General features: G+C 46.1%; 2 protein-coding genes across 2 annotated transcripts in view; both read left to right on the forward strand.

Moving 5' to 3' along the window:
- Nucleotides 1–24,531, forward strand: part of LOC309560599 (ficolin-2-like) — a gene marked incomplete at its 3' end in the record, with an annotated part of 566,275 nt that overhangs the window by 418,487 nt on the left and 123,257 nt on the right. The gene's annotated exons all lie outside the window — the stretch shown is intronic.
- YIPF6 (Yip1 domain family member 6) lies at nt 1,587–20,027 on the forward strand. The gene is made up of 7 exons (XM_082264289.1): nt 1,587–1,697; nt 4,250–4,378; nt 7,813–7,891; nt 8,488–8,530; nt 12,062–12,187; nt 13,702–13,859; nt 19,549–20,027. Exons 1-7 carry the CDS (start codon nt 1,653–1,655, stop codon nt 19,668–19,670), a joined length of 702 nt encoding a protein of 233 aa, XP_082120415.1. The 5' UTR covers nt 1,587–1,652; the 3' UTR covers nt 19,671–20,027.

Below are 24,531 nucleotides of genomic sequence, written 5' to 3' on the forward strand. Positions count from 1 at the left end.
TGCAGTTTTTTATTTCACGCTGTATTTGCGCAGCAATTTTTTTAAACACATTTTGTTTGGAAAAAAAATACACTTTTATGAATTAAAAAAAAAAACACAATATATACCTTAATTTATTTGTAAAATATGAAAGATGATGTTACACTAAGTAAATAGATACCTATATGTCACGCTTTAAAATTGCGCACACTCGAGGAATGGCAACAAACTGCGGTACGTAAAAATCTCCATAGGCGGTGCTTTAAAATGATTTACAGGTTACCTGTTAAAAGTTACAGAGGAGTCTAGTGCTGGAATTATTGCTCTCACTCTGACATTCACGGTTTTCCCTCACATGTGTGGTGCAAATACAGTTTACATATGCGTGCACAACCTTTGTATGGGTTCACTTCTGCATGCAAGCACTGAGAGATGGGGGGCGCTTTACATTTTGTTTTTCTAATTTATTTTTTATTTTTACACTTTCCCTTTCATTTCTATTTTAATCACTTTTATTCCTATTACAAGGAATGTAAACATCGCCTTGAAATAGAAATAGGCATGACAGGTATGTCCTCTTTATGGAGAGATCTGGGGTCAGAAATACCCCAAATCTCTTCGTTGCCTTTCAAAGCAAAAGATAAAAATATAATGTTTTGATCTTTTGCTAAAAAAAAAAAAAAAAACAGAAAATTGTTTACTTCCAGCCTGGACCGGAAGTCAAAATTTATCAAAAGTGAGAGAATTTCTTGGTTGTCACCAAAATGAATGTCCCCGTTGAAATCTCCTACTGGTGTGAGTGCTGAGTAGGAGTGTTGCTACTTTGGGGGGCCACAGTGAACTTAGAAGGGGCCCACACTGAGTGTAGGAGGGGCCCACACTGAGCATAGGAGGGCCCACACTGAGTGTAGGAGGGGCCCACACTGAGCATAGGAGGGCCCACACTGAGCGTAGGAGGGGCCCACACTGAGCGCAGGAGGGGCCCACACTGAGCGCAGGAGGGGCCCACACTGAGCGTAGGAGGGGCCCACACTGAGCGTAGGAGGGGCCCACACTGACTGTAGGAGGGGCCCACACTGAGTGTAGGAGGGGCCCACACTGAGCATAGGAGGGCCCACAATGAGCATAGGAAGGCCGACACTGACTGTATGAGGGGCCCACACTGAGCATAGGAGGGGCCCACACTGAGCGTAGGAGGAGCCACAACTCCCTGCATTTCAAGTTGAGTCACACAAAGCATTCAAGAGACTGAGGGCATCTAGAGGTGGAAAAGGGGTACTACTGGTGACATCTCCAGCGAGGAGCTCAGAATAGCAGCCAAAACTGTTTTATTTTATTTATTTTTTTACACAGACTGGGGGACACTAAAAATAAAATAAAGTTTCACCCTATATTAAATAAATCACGTCACTATACAATATCAGAAGAAGTCAGCACTAAATCAGCTCTATATCATGCGACCCGTCTGTCTGCAGAACAGGAATCTGCACATGCGCACTTTGAGCATAGAGGAGGCGGTCCGGCACGTTCTACGTGGTTTCCATAGTTTCCTGGACGCTCGGGCGCTGACGTTTTACTGCGCGCCGGGAGCGGAAGCTGGTTGTCCTGTCGAGGAGCGGTGACGCGTTGAGCTTAGACTCCACGTCACAACAACACAGAAAGGAACCGGAGAGATGGCGGAGAGCGAAGAGAGCCGGGAGGAGAGCGGGACACGGCTGGTGAGAGCTCTGTGCACTGTATAAACCTTGTAGGTCATGTGATCCGCGACTGTGCTGCATGACAGCTGTGCAGGCGCCAATAAAGGGACCCTCTCACCTGTACAGGTATAGAATGACATGTTCTCTTTAGAGGGACACTGCCACCTGCGCTATGCAGCTGGTAGGAATAGCTGACACTTCTAGGGGTCATGTGACATCTCCTGGGATGGGGCCCAGGTCCTGACAGGCCAGCGTATGGTCACATGACAAGGGGGTGACAACACCGGCACTCCTTCCAGTCACCTTCATCAATGGAGGAGGGAGGACTGGGGGACCTTGCTTGAACAGAACCCCACAACCCAACCATGCCGTACCATACTTCCCTTCCCAAACCCAATCAAACCATACTTCCCTCCCAAAACCCAACCCAATTTAACCATACTTCCCTCGCTGAACCCAAGCCAGCTCAACCATACTACCCTCCCCAAACCCAACCCAACCCTACTTCCTTCCCCAAACCCAACCATTCTTCCCTCCCCAAACCCAATCCAACTCAACCATACTTCCTTCCCCAAACCCAATCAAACCATACTTCCCTCCCGAAACCCAACCCAATTTAACCATACTTCCCTCGCTGAACCCAAGCCAGCTCAACTATGCTTCCCTCCCCAAACCCAACCATATTTCCTTCCCCAAACCCAACCATACTTCCCTCCCCAAACCCAACCCAACCCAACCCTACTTCCTTCCCCCAAACCCAACCCAACCCTACTTCCTTCCCCCAAACCCAACCCAACCCAACCCTACTTCCTTTCCCCAAACCCAACCATTCTTCCCTCCCCAAACCCAATCCAACCCAACCATACTTCCTTCCCCAAACACAACCCAACCATACTTCCTTCCCCAAACACAACCCAACCATACTTCCCTCCCCAAACCCAACCCAACCATTCTTCCCTCCCCAAACCCAACCCAACCATTCTTCCCTCCCCAAACCAACCCAACCCCAACTTCCTTCCCCCAAACCCAACCCAACCCTACTTCCTTCCCCCCAAACCCAACACAACCATTCTTCCCTCCCCAAACCCAACCCAACCCTACTTCCTTCCCCCAAACCCAACCATTCTTCCCTCCCCAAACCCAACCATATTTCCTTCCCCAAACCCAACCATATTTTCTTCCCTCCCCCAAACCCAACCCTACTTCCCTCCCCAAACCCAATTTAACCATACGCCTTCCTTCCCAAACCCAACTCAACCATACGCCCCCCTCCCCAAACCCAACTCAACCATACGCCCCCCTCCCCAAACCCAACTCAACCATACGCCCCCCCTCCCCAAACCCAACTCAACCATACGCCCCCTCCCCAAACCCAACTCAACCATACGCCCCCTCCCCAAACCAACCCCCTTCCCCAAACCCAACTCAGCTTAACCCAACCCTACTCCCCTCCCCAAACCCAACCATACTCCCCTCCCCAAACCCAACTCAACCCAACCATTCTCCCCTCTTCAAACCCAACCAAACTCCCCTTCCCAAACCTAACCCAACCATACCCCTCTCCCCGAAACATACTCCCATCTCCAAACCCAACCCAAATTAACCATACTCCTCAAACCCAACCCATCCATACTCCCCTCACCATACCCAACCCATCCATACTCCCCTCACCATACCCAACCCAACCCATCCATACTCCCCTGCCCAAACACAACCCATCCATACTCCCCTGCCCAAACCCAACCCAGCCATATTCCCCTCACCATACCCAACCCAGCCATATTCCCCTCACCATACCCAACCCAGCCATACTCCCCTCCCCAAACCTAACCCAGCCATACTCCCCTCCCCAAACCCAACTTAATCATACTACCCAAACCCAACCAAACTTAACCATACTCCCCTCCCCAAACCTAACCCAACTGAATCATGTCCCCCTCCCCCAAGTCAATCATACGCCCTGCCCCGCCCCTCCCCCAAGTCAACCATATTTCCCTCCCCAAACCCAACTCAACTCAAACATACTCCCCTCCCCAAACGTAATCCAACTCAAACATACTCCCCTCCCCAAACCCAACTCAGCCATACACCCCTCCCCAAAACCCAACCCAACTTACCTATACTCCCCTCCCCCGACCCAACCATACTCCCCTCCCCAAGCCCAGCCCAACCATACTCCCCTCCCCAAACTCAACCCAACCATACTCCCCTCCCCAAACTCAACCCAACCATACCCCCCCTCCCTAAACCCAACCATACTCCCTTCCCCAAACCCAACTCAACTCAACCATACTTCAACACCCCCCCACCCCCCCCCCCCCCCTCCAACTATACTTCCTACTCAGCTGAACTATATTCTACCCCCCCCCCCCCCCCAACTCAACCTAACCTAACCATACCAGTTAAAGTAATGCAGTGCTGAGAAGCAAACAAAAATGGCCTGGTCATGAGGGCGGTAAAACCCTTTGAAGCTTAAGTGGTTAACATAACTTGTAAAATAAATGTGCTGCCACAATGTAAAATGTCATTCAAGTTTTATCCGCTGGGATTATTGACTGTATGTTCTCCTTCAGTTTGCAGGACTGTCTGATGTCTCTATATCCGGAGATATTCCCGTGGAGGGAGAGATCACGGTGCCAATGGCCTCCCAGTCACAGGACGATGATTTCTCCACATTGGATGAGCCCGTCAAAGACACCATTGTACGTGAGACAACCAAAGATAGGAAACTGTGTGCATCAATCCTAACTCGTATACATGTTTAACTCTTTCAATTATGAACCCACTTTTTAGTCCTGTTTTTTTTTACCTAATAAAATACACATTTTTTCTTTAAATTTATTTAAAACCCTAAAACATACATTTTTTGAAAGCAGAGAACCTATAGAATAAAACAATGGTAGCTGCCACTGTTTGCCCCTTGCACAGCTTTACTGCATCCCTTATCACTTTCATATAAAAGGTGTCATAGTTTTATTGACCGTTCCTGTAACTCTCAACTCAACTGAAAACCCAAACCTTGGTATAGAGCTGGAGAAAAAGTCTGCCGGAGCCTGGCATTGCACCCGCCACCCACTGATTACTGATACATTTGTGTTTCTTTGCAGGCTCATATGCAAAAAAAATATATATATATATATTTTACACACACATCTATCTACAGTACACATACATAAGAATTGAACATGTCACCATTTTTCTAGGTAAATATATTTCTAAAGGTGCTTTTGACAGGATATTTTCACCACATGTTGGTACCAACCCATGCAATCCATATATACAAAGAAACCAAAACAAATACATTCAGAAATGATGTGTAAAAAAAAAAAAAAAAATGTAACGACACAGGGAAAAAGTATTGAACACGCTAACTGAAATGTATTTAATACTTGGTAAAAAATCCTTTGTTGGTAATGACCGCTTTAACCCTTTTACTGCTAGGTCCGTACGGCCCTACAGAACTGCTTGCAGTTGGCCAGGTCCGTACGCTGTATGGACCTCACATTCCCCACATTAATCCTTGTGTTAAAAGCTTATGGTCACATTAGTGACCATGAGCTTATATCATACCTGTTAAGCAGACTCTGCTGAACAAAACCATAGCTCACACCTGAAAAAGGAGAGCGCAGGTCAAGGACAGGACTCTCGCGCATGCTCTGAAACTAGTTGTGAAGCCCAGACTGCCCACACCTACCTGTGACGTCAGACGCCTCCGCTGACTTCCGGCCGCCGCACAAGTCTCCACCGCTGCATGGCACTTCCGGAACGATTGAGCTAAGTCTCCACCAGTTCCTGGACATTAAGCCTACGCCTGGACACTTGGATGCAATCTCCAGCAGCCGCCCTCGGAGAGCCATGCACTTACCAGCTTACTTATATGTAAGTTACTACATTGTCTTGTAATAAATTGTGCTTTTTACCACACTCAAGAGGCGCTTCCGTCTTCTCTTTATCTACTGCTCAGAGTCAACTTCACTCTCCCGGACAGCAGCCCTGAGTGCCTTGTGACCCATCCATCCATCCATCCTTGGATCCACCCCGTATCTGCTTATCCTTTATTGGATTCCAGGCCATTTATTTCCCTTTTATCCTCAGAGACTTGCACAATGGACTTATAATCTCCACCTTGTGCTAATTGTCAGTACAGCCCCTAACAACACGCTGAATATTGTCCTGGCCATTTATTTAAGACATACCACTCCATACTGTATTGTTATTGTATATTCCTCTGCATTGTCTATGAGCGCCATACCACCTATATATCTCTATAGCTCTGATCAGTGACTCACATTCTGCTGAGCAGAGCTTTTCCCCTAAAAAGGTGGTGCCCGCCCTCCCCGCCACTGCTACACTCACATGTGTCCTGGTTTATCCTAAACAACACCATTTCCCCACTTTACTTATCCCTACAGCACCTATATCTCTCTACACTAACCACCTGCCCCCCCAACACAATCCTCCCCTGCAGCTTGCGGCTTCCCTCCTCTGCCCTCCCGCCGGCTTATATGCTGCTGGGGAGGCACAGAGAGGAAAAAAAACATCGACATGGGGGGGCTGGAACTCTGACCCCTCCCATCGCCGATCTTTGGGCACCCCTCCCTGCAGTGAAGCTGGCTGGCTTTCCCTCCGTGCCTCATGCCAGCGTATGTGCTGCAGGAGAGGCACAAAGTATTTTAAAAAATCTTTTGCATTGGGGGGGCGGCACACTGACCCCCCCTGTAGTGCACTTCCATTGTCGATCTCCTGGGACCCCTCCCTGAACTGCAGCCGGCCAGCTACCCTCCCTGCCGGCTGCAGCTGCTGCTCAGGAGGGATTGTTGCCTGTCAGGATGGAGAGCAGGGGGGGGGGGGGGTGGCTGGTAACCATATGTTTACCAGATCCCTTCCTTTGCTAATTGAACACTGCTGTCACTGTGGCATAGTAAATAGTATTTACAATGCCACAGTGTATGTATAAATGGGAGCTGCTATGCAGAGGCTTCCATCCATTCATAAGTATAGCAGCTGAACCTGCAGAGAAAGGGACTGAACTCTTCAGTCCTTTTCCCTGTCTAAAAAAAAAAAAATAGACATTAGAGGTCTGTTTAGAAGACCCCTGATATCTCTCCAGAGCCCCCCCCCCCCCTCCAAAAAAATGTTTTAATAATAAATGTATGGACCTTGCTTTGTGCACCGATCCAAATCATTTGGTGGAGGGGGGATTATGGTGTGGGGTTGTTTTTCAGGGGTTGGGATCGGCCCCTCAGTTCCAGTGAAGGGAACTCTTAAGGCGTCAGCATACCAAGACATTTTGGATAATTTCATGCTCCCAACTTTGTGGGAACAGTTTGGGGATGGCCCCTTCCTGTTCCAACATGACTGCACACCAGAGCACAAAGCACGGTCCATAAAGACATAGATGAGTGAGTTTGGGGTGGAGGAATGTGCCTGGCCTGCACAGTCCTGACCTCAACCCAATATAACACCTTTGGGATGAATTAGAGCAGAGACTATGAGCCAGGCCTTCTCGTCCACATCAGCGCCTGACCTCCCAAATGTGCTTCTAGAAGAATGGTCAAACATTCCCATAGATACACTCCTAAACCTTGTGGACAGCCTTCCCAGAAGAGTTGAAGTTGTTACAGCTGCAAAGGGTGGGCCAACTCAATAATGAACTCAACGGACTAAAGCTGGATGCACACTATAATACAACTTTTGTTGGTAGATTTCCTTTATATTTACCTTCATCTATATGGTGGAAGGGCCTGCCACATTGCATACAAATTGAGAGTGTTTAGGTCTGACCTCATATATTATATGGTTTGGTAAATCTAAAGGAATAAATCTACAGAAAATTATATAGTGTGTATCCAGCTTTAGACTGGGATTCCATTAAAGTTCATGTGCGTGTAAAGGCAGGCGTCCCGATACTTTTGACAATAAAGTGTGTGTGTGTGTGTATATATATATATATATATTCTCTACATCTACACACACACCTTTTCTAGAAATATAAATGCTTTCTTTTTTTTGCAAAAGGTGAACTTTAGGCTGTGCTGGATCTATGTGTATGATGCCTATACAACCCTCTTAGTAGTATACCGATCGATTACTTTCTGTTAACCGGCACCTACTTTTTTTCATTTTTCTTTTTCAGATGCGGGATCTGAAAGCTGTGGGGAAGAAGTTTTTCCATGTTATGTATCCTAAAAAGAGCACAGCCCTTCTCAGAGACTGTGAGTATACTGGAACAGTGGGGGGGGTTACTAAAACTGGTGCAGCTGTACATGGAAGCCAATCAGCTTCTGACTTCAGCTTGTTCAATTAAGCTTTGACAATGAAACCCGGAAGCTGATTTCTATACAGAGCTGCTCCAGATTTTGCACACTCCAGTATTAGTAAATCCGTATGTGGAATCAAAAGGAGGTCTTAGCTGGTACAGTATAGGTAGTAGTGTCTGCAAAATAAAAGAACTCCCCCCTAACTGCGACATATTTTGTGTGCACTGTATTCAGTATGGGTGCCCTCCGTTTTATGGGAGTTGCTTATTCTGTAACACTGAGGACATCTAGTGGTAAAAAGGAAATACTACAGGGACAGCATCAAAAGGCACCAGGCCAGAACTATAATTTGTTTGTTGTTTTAAATACCTGCTATGAGACCATTTAATAAAAATAAAAATTGGTCCAGTTTTACTTTAATGTAAAAGGGCTAACTGGCTTTTCATGAAATTAGCCCTAGGTTGGGTGTTTAAGTGTAGATTTGTATTGAAAATCACAGTCCGCTAACACCTATGTCCATGTTTAATGCAGTGTACTTTGTTTTCTTTCAGGGGATTTATGGGGCCCTCTTGTGCTCTGTGTCTCTCTTGCATTGTAAGTATTTTGTTTGCTTTCACTCCAAATGAATGCGGAGTGTGAATAATTTTATCTCCGCACTTTTTTATTTTAATGATTGCATATAGATGATTTTTTCTTAAAGTGGTTCTATGCATGATGGTAAAGATCTTCAATATGAATCCCCCCCCCCCCCCCATACACACCTGAGTCTGATCTTGATCTAGCGATGTGCACAAGAGCCAAGGCTTTTTCCTCTCTCTTTCTCCTCATTGGACAGAAAGGCAGCAGCTGGAGCCTTTGACAATCACAGCTAGTAAAGAGAGAGCAGGGGGTGGGGCCGAGCTGAGCTCTGTGTATCATTGGACACACAGAGCAGGGTTTGGGAGCGACCATGCATGGTTTGCTATGGGGTCACTCAGCAGGGGGAGGAGCCAGGAGGGCCGGCGGGGGACCCAAGAAGAGGCGAATTCAGCCTGTACAGAGTAGGTGAGTATGACATGTTTGTTATTTGAATTAAAGCAAAAAGTATCTTTACAACCAATTTAATGAGGACTCCACTAATACTGCAATTCTGGCTAATTTGATATTCTAGTGAAAGTAAGCCAATAGTTTGCATGTTTATCTGCAAATATTTGAGCCAGATTCTGAGCACAGGAAAAAAAAATACCTTTGCAGTAACCCCCCCCCCTCCTTTCTCCAATACTGCAAGGGTTAAATGCTTGTTAAGTCTAGAGGTAGAGTCAATAGGTGTAATACTTACCTTGTTACTTGGTCTGGCAGGCTCCCTCCATCTGTGAAATTGGTCCCTGTAACCTCCTCTCCAGGGCACTCCAGCCTGCAGTCACACGTTTACACAGGATCAATAGCTGTAAGGCCCCTTTCACACAGGCGGACCGTTCAGATCCGCCTGTCCGTTTTTTGGCGGATCTGAACGGTCCCCCCATGCATCTCTATGGGGGATCGGATGTCAGCGGAGACATGTCCGCTGACACCTGATCCGTCAAATCTGGACGGATGGAAACCCTATTTTCCATCCGTCCAGCGGATCGGATGAAAACGGACCGACGGTCCGTTCCCATCCGATTTCCCCCATAGAGATGCATGGGGAACTGACAGCTGTGTCTCCGCACACAGCACGGAGACACAGCTGTCATCCTCCTGCTCAGCGGGGGATCGGTGGCTCGATCCCCCGCTGAGATAAACAGAATCCGTCCGACGGACGGATAGTGTGAAAGGAGCCTAAATTTGCTAAAGCTGGTACACTCCAAATCTATTGCAGCTGTGCATGGTAGTCAATCAACTTCTAACTTCAGCTTGTTCTATTAAGCTTTGACAATAAAACCTGGAAGCTGATTGGTTTCTATGCCGAGCTGCACCAGATTTTGCTTCATGCAGTTTTGGTAAATAACCCCCATAGTGATGACGCCATGGGACCGCCCAGAGGCTGCAGCATCAGGGAGAAGAAGAGCATGCCAAAGTCTGCTGGTACAAAGTATATGTTAATTAATATAGCCTCTTCCTCTATCCCTTGGGTTAACAAGCATTTAAAGCTATATTAAAGTTTTGCTTTTTTTTTTTTTTTTAAATTCCAGACATGTTATACTTACCTGCTCTGTGCAGTGGTATTGCACAGAGCAGCCAGGATCCTCCTCTTCTTGGGTCCTCCAACAGTGCTCCTGGCCCCTCCCTACCGCAACAAAACGCAAGGAGGTGCGCTCCAGAGCCACGACTCTGTGTGTCCATTCACACATGGAGTTGCGGCTCGTCCCCGTGCCCTCCATATCCTGATTGCTTCACAGCATTGCTGATAGCAGGGGGAGCCAATGGCTTAGGTAAGTATTAAGGGGGGGCGCTGCTGCACTCAGGAGGTTTTTTACCTTCATGCATAGAATGCATTAAGGCAAAAAAACTTGTGCCTTTACAACCAATTTAAATCTTTCAGTGCATGGTGAGGCCCCACTGAAAAAAGGTTTTTTTTATTTTATTTTTTTTGTCCCACATCCCAGAGTTGGGCTTTAACCACTTAAGCCCCGGAGTATTTTCCTGCTAAACGACCAGGGGGTATTTTGCGATTCGGCACTGCGTGACTTTAACAGACAATTGCGCGGACTTGCGACGCTGTATCTAAACGAATTTGGCATCCTTTTTTTCCCACAAACAGAGCTTTCTTTTGGTGGTATTTGATCACCCGTGCGATTTTTACTTTTTGCGCTATAAACAAAAAAAGAGCGTACATTTTGCAAAAATAACAATATTTTTCACATTTTTTTTATATGAAATTCCCCCAAAAAAAATGTAAAAATCAAAATTTTTTAAAATTTTCGGCCAATTTGTTTTATGCTACCTATGTTTGGTAAAAAAAAACCGCAAAAAGCGTATTTTGATTGGTTTGCGCAAAAGTTATCGCGTTTACTAACAAAGGGAAAGATTTGTCATTTTTGGTGTTTTTTTTTTTAACGTGTAATGGCGGCGATCTGCGATTTTTTTTTTTTTTTTTGCGGTACTGCGACATTGGGGCGGACAGATCGGACCCTTGACTGACATTTTTGACACTTTTGGGGTTACCAGTGACATTTCTACAGTAATCAGTGCTATATATATGCACTGTTACTGTAAAAATACACTGGTAGTGAAGGGGTTAACTTTATTTGGGAGGGAGGGGCTGTGTGTGTCCCTAGGGGCGTGCTTTCTACTGTGATTGGCTGTGGCTTGAGCTGTAAGGACACTGATCAACGGATCTACATAGTAGATCCATGTGATCAGTGTTTTTACAGCGAGGAGAATGACAGGTGGCTTGTTTACACAAGCTGCCTGACATTCTCCCTCTCCCCCGCCGATCGCCGAGTGACCGGCGGACATCGGGTCCGCTGGTCACACGCGGGGGGGTCCGTGACCGCGCGGGAGCGGGAGCGCGCCCTCGCTCCCCAGAGCCTCACAGGCGAGCGACGTAGACCTACGTCACTCTGCCTGTGAGGGGCTGACTGCCGCAGTAAATATACTGTGAGCAGTCGGCAAGCGGTTAAGATCTAACTCCAGCTGTGCTAAATTAAATTTTAAATTGGTTAGCCAATATCTGTAAGAATGAAAAATGTAGCTTTTGCTGGAATATTCTTCTCCCTGGCGCTGTCCTCTGTGAACACTTCACTCTAATCGCTCGCGGCCTCTCCTTTTCTGGGTTAAATGACACCCATCATTATACAATCCACTTCCTGTAATCCTGGACTGTCATGGATCCCTCCCCTGGGCTCAGCATCCTCATTACTTAGCCTAGGCTTACAGGAGAATGCTGCAGAGAACGGGGCTCTTGTCACAGTGTAAGCGTAGTTTAATGCAGCATTGAGGACAGCCCTCTGCTGACACCCGAGAAGAAGATGAAAGATCCTGCTGATCATGTGTCTCGCTGGAAGAAATATCAAGGTAAGTATGCTTGAATTTTTTTAGTGTTTTGTGTGTGTGTTAGGTAGAAGTTGGGGGAAGAAGGGGTATTGGTTCACATGTGTCAACCTAAGTAATTTATCAGACTGGTAAATTATTAAGATTTGTTCTTTGTTTTTCTTTTTCCATAAGAATGCTACAAGGTGGTTACGCTAACAGCAAAGAAGATGGAGGACCCCAATTTGCTGAAGTTTTTGTAATCATCTGGTTTGGAGCTGTGGTCATCACTCTGAACTCCAAGCTTCTCGGGGGAACCATGTAAGCCCTTCCTGCCTATTAATCATGAAAAACCTATTGCTATTACACCATGTACAGTATATGGTTTAGGTAAACAAGTTTCAAAAACATTCATGGATACATGTTGGAGCAAAGATTTTCTAAAAACGATCAGAACCAATAAGATTTAAGACAGAGGTTGTGGGAGTGATCATTTCTAGCTCCCACTTAACCGTCTATCCAATAATCTCATAGATGTAAATTATATATAACCACTTCAGCTCCGGTTGGTTTACCCCCTTCAGGACCAGGCCATTTTATGTGATGCGACACTGCGTTGCTTTAACTGACAATTTAGCGGTCGTGCAACGCTGTACCCAAAAAAAAAATCGATGTCCTTTTTTCCCCACAAATCGAGCTTTCTTTTGGTAGTAATACCGAAAATTTTGAGAGAATAAAAGCAAAAAAAAAACTTTCTGCTATAAAACCTATCCAATAAAAATTTGAATCCAGTTTCTTTATAAATTTAGGCCAATATGTATTTTGCTACATATTTTTGGTAAAAAATCCCAATAAGCGTATATTGATCGGTTTGCACAAAAGTTAGAGCATCTACAAACAATGGGATATATTTATGGAATTTGTATTTATTTTACTAGTAATAACGTCAATGAGTGCCTTATAGCGGGACTGCAATATTGTGGCAGACAAATCAGACATTTTTAACAATATTTTGGGGACCAATGACACCAATACAGTGATCGCTGCTAAAAAAATATGCACTGTCACTGTACTAATTTTTACTGGCAGGGAAGGGGTTTTTATCTGGGGCAATCAAAGGGTTAAATGTGCGCCTAGGGAGTATTTACTAACTGGGGGAAGGCGCTTGTACTGTGGGAAGGCAGAGATTGGTGTTTCTGCTTAGCAGAAACACAGGATCCATGCCTTCCCTACTAACAGAACGACGATCTGCCTAGTTTACAATGCGAACAATCACTGGGTGCTGGCGGACATCGAGTCTGCTGGACCCCCTGATTGGCTGTTACAGCAGGAGCGGGTCGCCGGCAGGGCAAATGCATGCCCCAGACCTGGCTTGCAGAATGACATACTTGTACGTGATTCTGCGCACAGGAGCTGCCGCCCCGCAGTAAATGTACGTGGGGTGATCGGCGAAAGGTTAAAGCCAAATGGAACTGTCGGTTCTAAATACATTTTAGGTGCTTATAAAGCAGCCACAGCTTGAGTAGAAAAGCCTGTCACTTGCCAGCATGTTGCAGAGAGTGGCTACTGTGAAAGCAATGGTCTTTCCCCTGTTAAGCCAAACTTATAGCTCAGCAATTAGCAAAGCTCATGCTCACCGCTGATCTGAAGAACTCGAGCTCTGGCTCAGCAGGGTGCATTTCATACCACTGCAGAGAAACCAAGGAGATTTTTCTAGCTTTAGGAAGATAACCAATTTGTAATACAGATTGATTCATTAATTTATCATTTTTTAATAGACAATTTTTGATTGTATTTCCCATGTAGACCAGTTGTGTGTTTGTGTCTCTTTGCAGCTCCTTCTTCCAGAGTCTGTGTGTGTTAGGATATTGTATCCTGCCTCTCACCGTGGCAATGCTGGTCTGCAGATTGTTGCTTTTAGCAAGTGTAAGCATAGCAACGTTTGTCCTGCGGCTGGTCGTGGTCGTTCTTATGTTTGCTTGGTCTACATTTGGTAAGTACTGCACTACTTTTATAACCCAAAATGCTACATTTTTAATAAAAGATTTGAACAGCGGCACTATTTCTATCTGCAAGAAGCTGTATTAAAGGGTTAATTCACCTTTTCAAAGAAAAGGTAAACTAACTCCCTCCCCATCCCCCACCTGCCCCACCCCCAGTACTCACTGTAATTACCTCCGTGGAAAAAGAGCTGTCAGTGCCCATGCAGTCAGTGAAGCGCTCCAGGGATCTGAAAGCCCTGCACTTCCTCTTCCTTCTGCATGGCTTCCAGGATGGATCAGTGACTTTGATTGGTCAGTGCCAGCACATGACCGCTTTAACCAATCAGAACCGCTCTGATTTGATCAATAGGACTTGCTGGACTGAAAAAGTGTGAGCAGAGCGGGGGTTTCAAATCCTAGAACTGCTACACCGGCTGTGTGGGCACTGACCGCTCCTCACCTATAGAAGTACAGTAGGGACTGGGTTGTAAGGTGGGGGGTGTAGGGTGTTAGATCACCCCTATATTTCTCTCTTCCGTTCCTTGATGGACACAGTGCTCCATAAAACATAACTACTGCGTTATATTGCCTCCTCCAGGAGAAGAACAAGGCAGAACAAAAAACACCTGGTCATGCCCATGGGCCGTCCTCAGCTTGGTATGTAACCCCCCCCCCTCTCAGCTATAGGTAATCAGTTTTATTCTGTCTAGTCAGAAGTAAGGACCTGGGCACCCAGCTGGAATCTCTGGTCCTAGCAATTTTTTCTCCTACCTTACATCTTTTTTGTTTTGTTCTCTCGGGTGATCTACAATCAACTGCTGGGCCGGATAATCTAGATCCAGTGGACCCCCTAGCCCAGCCAGCGAGCGTATGCAGACCGCAGCTACGCGCTAAGCCGCCACGACATAGCCTCATGGACAGAGGCTGGCCCACGAGTTAAACATCTCGCAGGGTTGCATACGACCGGGCGTGGGTCTGAGTCGCAGTGGTCCCTTGGTCGACAGCTCCCCTACTTCGGTGGCGAGGATTCTGTCTGGACCATTACCCGCACCATGGAAGGATTAGTACAGTCGTCCACCCTCCCCTTTTGTCGTTTTTTTTTTTGGGGTGGACGCGGGTAACCTCCAGGGACGGTTCCCTCCTCCCATCCTTAAATCCCTCAGTGAGCTGGGCTTCCCCCTACTCCCCTTTCCCCCCTGTCTGGACCTGGAGTTTGGTGGGGGTCCCAGGGAAGGGGATGCAGCGGAGACCCCTGGGGTCTCCCCCGCTATCCCTACTCTGTGTAAGGGTCCTGGAATAGTGTAAGTCCTGCCCTGGTAGTCTGGAGGGTCTGTTTGTTTACCGCTTAGCGGTGAGGTACCCCTTTTGAGGAGTCTCCTCAAGAAGTGGACTGTTCCACCAGTGGTGGACACCCCCCCCCCCAATTTCCAGGTTGAACAAAGCAACCATGATTCCGGTAGAGGAATCTCCGGCTTTTAAAGATTTGGCTGACAGGAAGGCGGAGTCTGTGGCCCGCAATATGTTCACTGTTGCTTGTTTGGTGCTTAGACCAGTCCTGCCCATTGCCCTGGTGTCGCAAACTCTGACCGACTGGCTAAACGTTTTTGCCGTGACCTTGATGGTGAGAAGATTCTGAATTGGCGGACCAGCTGATCCAGGGGCTGCAGTTTGTCTGCAATGCCTCTTTGGACACTCCTCTGATTTCTAGGCTCTCTGTTTCGGTAGTGGTGCTTAGGTGTGTATTGTGGCCTAAGTCTGCGGACCAGACTTATAAAAAAAGCTCTGACTGATTTGACCTTTCAGGGCGATCATCTGTTTGGGGCTACCCTGGTTGACACCATTAAGAGTCTCACGGGGGGAAGAGTACCTTTCTTCTACAATCTGGGAAGGGAAAACAACCTCGATCTCTGCTCCTCGGGTCTTCACAGAAGTGTTGGCCCAGTTCTGGCATTGCTACATCAGTGGGGAGTTGTGGTACAGAGCTACCTGGATGACCTCTTGCGAGAGGAGTCCTCTGCTGCCCTGATGGACGATGTGGAGATCACTATACAGACCCTGAAAAAGTTTGGTTGGCTTCCAAACTACCAGAAGTCTGCTCTGATTCCATCCAGAAAATTGGTTTTTCTGGGTCTGACTCTGGATTCAGCCCTAGTCAGAGGGTTCCTCTGGACTTGCTCCAGAAGTTGCAATTCACCTACTGCTGTCCAGCAGTTGGTCCTCCCTCTGGACTGGCATGCAGGTGCTGGGCCTGATGGTATCTACCTTTGAGGCGGTTCCATTTGCACAGTTCCATACGAGGTCCCTTCAAAGGGAGATCCTGGTAAAATGAGACAAGTGTTTGAGGTCTCTGGACAATCAGATTTGGCTGAGCCAGGAAACCAGGGGGTCTCTTGTCTTGTGGCTTCGCTCTCTGGCTCTTCCGCAGGACAAATCCTTTCTCCTTGTATTGGACAGTGGTCACCACAGATGCCAGTCTGTCCGGGTGGGGAGGTGTCCTGGGACTGAGCTTCGCTCATGGTTGTTGGATGCTGCAAGAGTCCAGACTACCGATCAATGTCTTGGAACTTTGGGCGATCAGGCTGTGCCTGGGACACTGGACAGATCGACTCCGTCCGGTGGCTTCCGGTGTAGATCCAGTCAGACAATGCTACGGCGGTGGCTTATGTCAATCACCAGGGTGGAACAAAGAGCATGTTGGCAGCCCTGAAAGTAGCTGGCATTCTCCGGTGGGTAGATTGCTTCATTCCAGTCCTCTCCGCTGTACATATTCCAGGAGTTGAAAACTGGCAGGCGGACTCTCTCAGTCAGCAGGCGTTGGATCAAGGAGAGTGGTCCCTTCACCCTGACGTGTTTCATCAGATATGTCTCCGGTGGAGCACCCCCGATGTGGATCTGTTGGCATCCTGGCTAAACAGAAAGGTACCGAGGTTTGTGGCAAGGTCACGGGATCCTCTAGCGGATACTCTGGTGGCCTTGTGGGGCCAGTATCATCTGATTTATGCTTTTCTGCCTCTCAAACTTCTGCCGCAGTTTTTGCGCAGAATTGAGGCCGAGGGGAGTCCAGTCATTCTAGTGGCCCCCGGACTGGCCTCTTCGGTCTTGGTACGCCGACCTGGTGCGATTGTGGTCACCGATGTGCCTTAGAGACTGCCTCTCAAGGAGGATCAACTGTCCCAAGGACCGATCTTCCATCCTGCTTTACAGTTGCTGGCTTTGACAGCCTGGCTGTTGAAAGCCAGGTGTTGAAGGATAGAGGTTTGCTTGAGTTGGTGATTCTGACACTGCTAAAGACTAGGAAGTCTACCTCTAGGAAGATCTACCATGGTACGTGGAAAGAGTACATTTTGTGGTGTGAGGCTATTGGAGTTCACCTTCGTTCTTTTTTGGTGACTCGGATTTGGACTTTTCTTCAGGTGTTGAGCAGAAATTGGCCTTGAGTACCATCAACGGCCAGTTGTTGGCCTTGGCGGTCTTCTTTCAGCGACCCCCCCTGGCCACACACTCCCTGATGCGTACCTCTTTTATTCAAGGGGTTCGACATCTGACTCCACGGGTGCGGTCCCCTCTACCGCCATGAGACCTGAACTTGGTGCTTTCAATTCTCCAGAAGCCCCCCTTTGAAAATATTCGGGATTCCCCTGCTTGCCTTGTCCCAGAAGGTGGCCTTTTTGGTGGCTATCACTTCTGCTCACAGGGTGTCAGAGCTGGCGGCGTTATCTTGTCGTACCCCCCTATTTGGTGTTCCACAAAGATAAGGTGGTTCTTCGCCCATGTCCGTCGTTCCTTCCTAAGGTAGTCTGATTTCCATTTGAATGAAGACATTGTGTTGCCTTCGCTGTGTCCCAGGCCCAAGCATCCTAAGGAATTTGCTTTGTATACCTTGGATATGGTTCAGGCGATTAGGGTGTATTTGACAGCCACGGAGTATTTTCGGAGATCAGACTCACTGTTTATGATTACGGACAGTCCAAAAAAGGGCTGACTACTTCTTCTGTGACCATTTGCAGGTTTGCAAGACGGCCACTTAGTCATCGGTGCACAATTTCACTAACTTCTACAAAGTGGGCGTATTGGCATCTGCGGATGCTTCCTTTGGCTGCAAAGGTTTGCAGGCTGCTGTTTAGAGGGTCTGTTCCCTCTTTGGGGGGTGTATTGTTCAGGTTGGGCACCAGTTGTTTTTTGTTGAGCTCCTGTTTACCTGGTTGGCTATTGTGTTTAGCCTTGGGATTTTCTGTTGTCCCACCCCTCATGTTTTGGCACTGCTTGGGGACATCGCTGTGGTTCTGAATAATGGAGAGCTGTGTCCATTAATGAACGAAATAGAAAATTTGATTTTTGACTTACCGTAAAATCTATTTGGATGGACACCGCACCCACCCCTCTATGGAGTTGTAATATTTCTGACACTGCTTGTTAAAAAACTGAAGGCCTATAGCAGGTACCATCTAGGACTGCCTATAGGATTTGCCTAGTCTTTTTTTCTGCCTAGTGTCCCACTCCTGTAGGGGGCAATATAACCCTATGGTTCTGAATAATGGAATGCTGTGTCAGTCAATGAACTAAGAGAAATGTATTTTATGGTAAGTCAAAAATCCATTTTTTTTTCTTCACAATTTTAAACATGTGTTACAAACCATCAGTGCAGTACAGTGTCACCATATGACTGGTGTGTCAGTGATCAGGGACACTGGTGACACATTATGTAAGAAAAAAAAAAAGTTTTTTATTTTCTAAATATCTTATTTTTCATTACATTATGTTTTATTAACATGCAGTGACTATAGAAATATAGTAACCCTGTACTGTAGGGAATTGATCAGGATTGCTTATAACTGATATTTACGCTTATATGCATTTTTCTGAATGAAAACTATTCATTCAGTGTGTACTATTGTGATTGGCCAAAGCTATTCACATGGTACAGACGGGCTGCGATAGGCCCCGTTTTACCATGTGATTACTGTGACCAATCACAGCTAGTAACACAATAGTACACAAAGGCATGAATCAAAGCCTTTCATTGTGTACAACTGTCATGTGATCTGCTGTAATTGGCCTCAGGGATCACATGGCAGCGGGCTGGTATGGTGATATGTCATCGGCTGTGTTTGGTGGACACAGCGGTTGACAGGTTGCGCCGGAGTGTGGCCCGCGGGGGACGATCCTGGAAGAACGTCATGTCACCAAGCACAGCTGATGACAGATCACTGTACTTGCCCCCTGCTGGTACCAGGGGATTGCTGAGGCCAATCACAGCAGGTCTCATGGCAATTGTGCACAATGAATGATCTTTGATTCATGCCATTGATTGTGTACTATTGTGATGATCTCTGTGCTTGTAACCGGAAAATTCACTGTGTGTGTGTGTGTGTGTGTGTAAGTGTGTAAAAAAAAAAAAAAAAAAAAAAAAAAAACTCGAGGGGGGGGCGTTGGGGATACAGTGATGTCCTCTTTACCCCCAACCTGCTGACTGGACAGGGAATGAGCAGCAGCATACTAATTAGATCATCTCTCTGCTTTCCCTTCCTATCCGCATGCTCCACGTCAGCACATTTGCATGCAACACACCTGATTGGGTCCCAGTCTTGCCACTTCCTCTTCTAGTTCTGAGCTCTGCTGTACAGACTATGCTGTATATAAACGACTTATCTGTCCCTCTTTTATATGAAGCCTTTATGTGTATTTTGTTTTGTTTTTCAGCCTCAACTGCCTTTTTAGCGGACAGTCAGCCACCAAACCGCAGAGCCCTGGCCGTCTATCCAATCTTCCTCTTTTACTTTGTCATCAGCTGGATGATTCTGACCTTCAACCCTTCTAAGTAGTTCTTGGGATGGGGGGGATTCTATTTTCTAGTTGGATGGACTTGAATAGGCTTGGAGGACTAGCTGTGAAGGACCACCTATGGAAGGTGTCTAACTGACCAAAGTCACCAATGCTGAATTGAGCTGCCCAGACCCCGGGCCTGTGTTTGCTATGTGGCGTATAGTACTTTGTATATAACCCCAGCATATAGTTACTGATTCCTATTTTCTGCAGCTACAGTTGCTGTAGGTGGGTGTAAACTCCTCATTCAAGAACTGCCGGGGCAAGGAATTAGTCCCTAATCAGTCTACTGTAGGTTTACATAAGGTATGCAATGTAAGCATATTTCACTACTAATAGCAATTGGCACCTTTTTATATTTATAGTGGAAGTATCCTCGCTTTTTACCTTTTATCTACAGGTAAGCCTATAATAGGGCTTACCTATAGGTATAATTAATATTTCCTTAACATGCAAGGTTTAGGAGATATTCGCCCTGCATGCAGCCATTGAAACCAGCGGCGCGTGCGCTCTGAAGGTCCAGTGGACCTTCAGAGCTTTTTGCCGGCTCCTTGCCGGAATGTAAACCCCTGTGTGTGACGTCATCACGGCTCTGGCCACTCACAGCGCCAGAGCCATCAAACCAGGAAGAGGCGCCAAGGGAACATGACAGCTCCCTCAGCGGTATCCGGGTGACCGTGTCGGGGGTTCGTTTTAAGGTAAGTATTTCATAATGAGCTAGTATGCGATGCATACTAGCTCATTATGCCTTTGTCCTGCAGGGGTTGTTTTTTTTTTTTTTTTTTTTGTTCGGTGAGGATACAACTGCTTTTAAACATTCTTTTTTCCCCCCAAAAAAGATGCCATTTGAAAAGGATCCATCATGTTCTTGCATAGCGGAAGGGGTATGTCCATAGGTACCCAATTTCGCTCTTAAAATGGGCCTTGCACTAAAAGTTTCACTAATTACATGCATACTCTCTCCCCCCCTTTACAAATGGCTAACTGATACTTGTAAGGGCTTATTAACATGTGCTTTGATCCCTGTTTGGATCTCTCTTCAGAGAGGATTTGACAGACACTGAGGAAAGGTTTTACCCATTGAACCCCATATGCCATATAAACTTGAACGGGAAGCACTCGACAGGTGCTAAGCCTGCCAATAGCAAAAGAGGGTATAATTCCTGACGCGACCGCAAAGCAAGGAATCGCAGCCGTCACATGTGTACTCCCCCTCCCACCTCTGCAGCTAAGGCTCCATTCACACTTGTACAACTCCAAAAGCAGGACCTAGACGAGTAAAAGAAATCAAACAAAATTTGTGTTGAGCATTGACACGTTCGTTGCATCGTGTGCCATCTGCAAGAGCCAATTTTCGTGCAGCAATCAAAAGTGCCTGATCAAACATGCTGGAGGTTTTTTTTTTTTTTTTTTTTTGTTACATTCAGATGCGACTTTTGAGAGTTTACATTGCAGTCTATGGCACTCAAGCTGCATGAAAGCGAGGCCAAAGTAGTTCAGGAACCTTTTTTAAAGCTTTTTTTTTTTTTTTAAGGTTTTTGAAGTTGCACATATTTAAATGGTTGTCATTGAAAAGCATGGGGTTCCACTTGTCATGCGACTTTAGTGTCCAAATGGGTAATGTGTAAATGGAGCCTAAGGCCGGATCCGCTTTGCTAAGCAGGGGATCTGTCTGCTGATCCCACTGCTGAGCAGAGAAAAGCGGGTGGATGACAGGTCCGTATCTGCTCAGTTTATGAGCCCACTCTGCTCTAGGAGAGCCAGGAGTAAATGGGCCGGCTGTCCATTTACACCCTACTTCTCTTCGATCCGCTTAAACGGAGGGGGATGGATCCCCTTATGTTTTTAGTTTTAGGGGATTGGATCAGAGATAGACAGGTGTGAACTGACACAGTTTCCATAGAAATGAATAGACTGATCAGGTCAACCTGAAAAACTGTACCTGTTCTGAATGGCTGTGTGAAAGGGGCAGTAGTTGGGGGGAGGCGGATAAAAAACACCCTTTGTAGAAATAAAAAGAAAATAGGTTTAGCTTCTGCCACATTTCTGCACTGAAGGTGGTGACATCACGATCCTTTCAGCAAAATACTGGAATAGTTCACAGTGCCAAATCTCGTCGGCTCCAGCACATTGCAAGCATGTCTTTTCTCAGGATTTGGGATCCTCAGCATTCCAAGATCTCACTGGAAGGATTGTAATGCCACTGTTACCCAGTATATTTTCACAAATTTATTATATATATATATATATATATATATATATATATATATATATATATATATATATATATATATATATATATATATATATATATAGATTATTATTTTTTTTTACAGGTACCATATTCTAAAGGGGTGGGGGTTACCTGATGTATTAAGTGAACCTTTACTTGTAAGTGCAAGGTCTACTTTAAAAAGCAAGCATTCCCATGCACCTTTTATTCATTCATAGCTTACTCTGCCCACATAGCTGTACGGTCTTTGTATTGGTAAATTCTAAGACTTAAAGTGGTTGTAAAGTACGAAGGTTTTTATCTTAATGCATTCTTTGCATTAAGATAAAAAAACATTCTGTGTGCAGCATCCCCCAATACTTACCTGAGCCCCATCCAGATCCAGCGATTTTGAAGCAGTTTCTCGGCTGCCCGGGAATACCCTCCTTATTGGCTGAGACAGCAGCGTGGCGCCATTTGCTGCTGCGGCTGTCAAGCAAAGTCAGTCAGCCAATGAGAAGAAAAAGGGGGCAGGCTGGGCCATGGCTCCATGTCTGAATGGACACAGAGTTGTGACTCGGCTTGGGTGCCCCCATAGAAAGCTGCTTGCTGTGGGGGCACCCAACAGGAAGGAGGGGCCAGGAGCACCAAAGAGGGACACGAGAAGAGGAGGACCTGGGCTGCTCTGTGCAAAACCAATTCACAGAGTAGGTAAGTAGAACATGTTATATTTTTAACCCCATAAAAATAGACTTTACAATCACTTTAACATTTAAAGTGCTGCTAACAAATGGAGAACCTTACTGGGTAATTGAGAAGTTTAAAGTGTAAGTCCAGGCAAAAGTGTTGGATAATGTGAGGAAAGAATAGAACCCCTGTCAGATTTTTGCTACTATTTTGGGCTCTACTAGAAGGATCTCTCCTCCCTTGACAACAGCTTCACCAACCAGGGAAAAACTGCAACAGGGATGCAGTCCCCAAAAAAAAAAAAAAAAATTAAAGGATAAGGGCCTGGGCAGAAATATAAATCTGGTTACCAATAGACTAGCATACAACAGTATCTTTATTATTGCATGGACATATTTGCAATTGCACACACTGAAATGGTTTTGGACTCCTGAACTATAAGGCCTCATGCACCCTGGACGCTTTTACAGCTGCTGTCTTTTGGCTTCAGGCGTTTTTTTTTCTAAAGCCAGTAAACTGCCCAGCATATTCTCCTATGTGCCCATGCACACATAGGCTTTATCAGCAATTTTTGGCTGGGGCATTTTCTAGCTGGAAAAAAAACCAGAGCTCCTGGGTTTAAAGAGGAGTTTTCAACTGTAAAAACACTGAAAAAGCTAAAAAAAAAAAAAAAAAAAAAAAAATACAGCTATTTGGCATTTATGAGCGTTTTTGAGCCATAAGCTTTTGTTGGAGCATAGTTTTGCTAAAAATTGCTTGCAGACACTAATGCAAAAACCCTGCAAAACGCTAACAACTTGTAGTTTTAACGCATTGTACAGCTAATGCTACTGGTGTTTTTATAACGTCCAGTGTGCATGAGAGCTTAAAGTTCAATGACACATCATATGTTACCCACAGTTTTTGAAGCCGTTTTGTATTGCCTGATTCCCTAAACGTTTTGTATCTGTCTCCAGAAAACAAATAGGAGACTTGTTCACACCTGTGGAGCGTGCTTTATGGTGTGATGTTCACACATGCAAGAGTGCAAAATCTGGTGCAGCTCTGCATAGAAACCAATCCGCTTCCAGGTTTTATTGTCAAAGCTTTTCTTAACAAGCTGAAGTTAGAATCTGATTGGCTTCCATCCACAGCTGCACCAGATTTTACACTCTCCAGTTTTAGTAAATCAACCCACAGCTGCTGTCAGATTTGTTCTCTGTATGTATCAGTGGCAGGCACTTCTGTTTGCATATCATCTGAGCACCTACATGCAAATAGAGCCTCTGACCAACGCTGAACACAGCCAGTGTGCATCCGAGGTTGGTGTTTCTGTAGAGTTTTGGCCACACGCAAACTGGCAGCAGGTAATCAGCTTGTTTATATGCAGCCATAGCACAGAGTGTTGCTGCAATCTAGAGGTTTGTGCAGTGATCAAGCATATATAGCAATATACCAGAGGTCCACGGACCGATGCCAGTCCGTAGCCTGTTGTGGGGTGGGCGGTAAACAAGGTTTGATTTGTATTTATGGCCACTTATGTTGCCACCTTGGCTACTGCCAGCCCCGTATGATGTGTCTCACACTAAACCTGTCGTGTCCCCAAACGGGATGAGGAGAGTCGCTGCCATACCAGGAAGAAGGTGTCGATTGTCATTGTTCCCATCTGCTCTGCAGCACTTGGGAATTGTAGTCCGAGAACCTGAAGAAAGACTGAAAACATCCCTGCACCAGACTACTGATCCCAGAATCCTCTTCTCTAGGCTGGATCAGTCGATCTAGAGCAGCCAATCAGCTTTTCGTTCCTGCTATTTTAAATCGGTGAGGTATGTTTAGGTCAGTGAGGTGTGAGATAGAAGCAAGGTTGGCACGGCTGCACAGAGACTCTTATTTAATTATGAAGGTCATATTGGTGAGCAGGCAACAACTAGGCTGCTGGCTTATATGAAGAATACAAATTTCCCATCACTAATAGCACTCAC

This window comes from Pelophylax lessonae, assembly GCF_965119305.1.
Source record: "Pelophylax lessonae genome assembly, chromosome: 7".
NCBI classification, from domain to species: domain Eukaryota; kingdom Metazoa; phylum Chordata; class Amphibia; order Anura; family Ranidae; genus Pelophylax; species Pelophylax lessonae.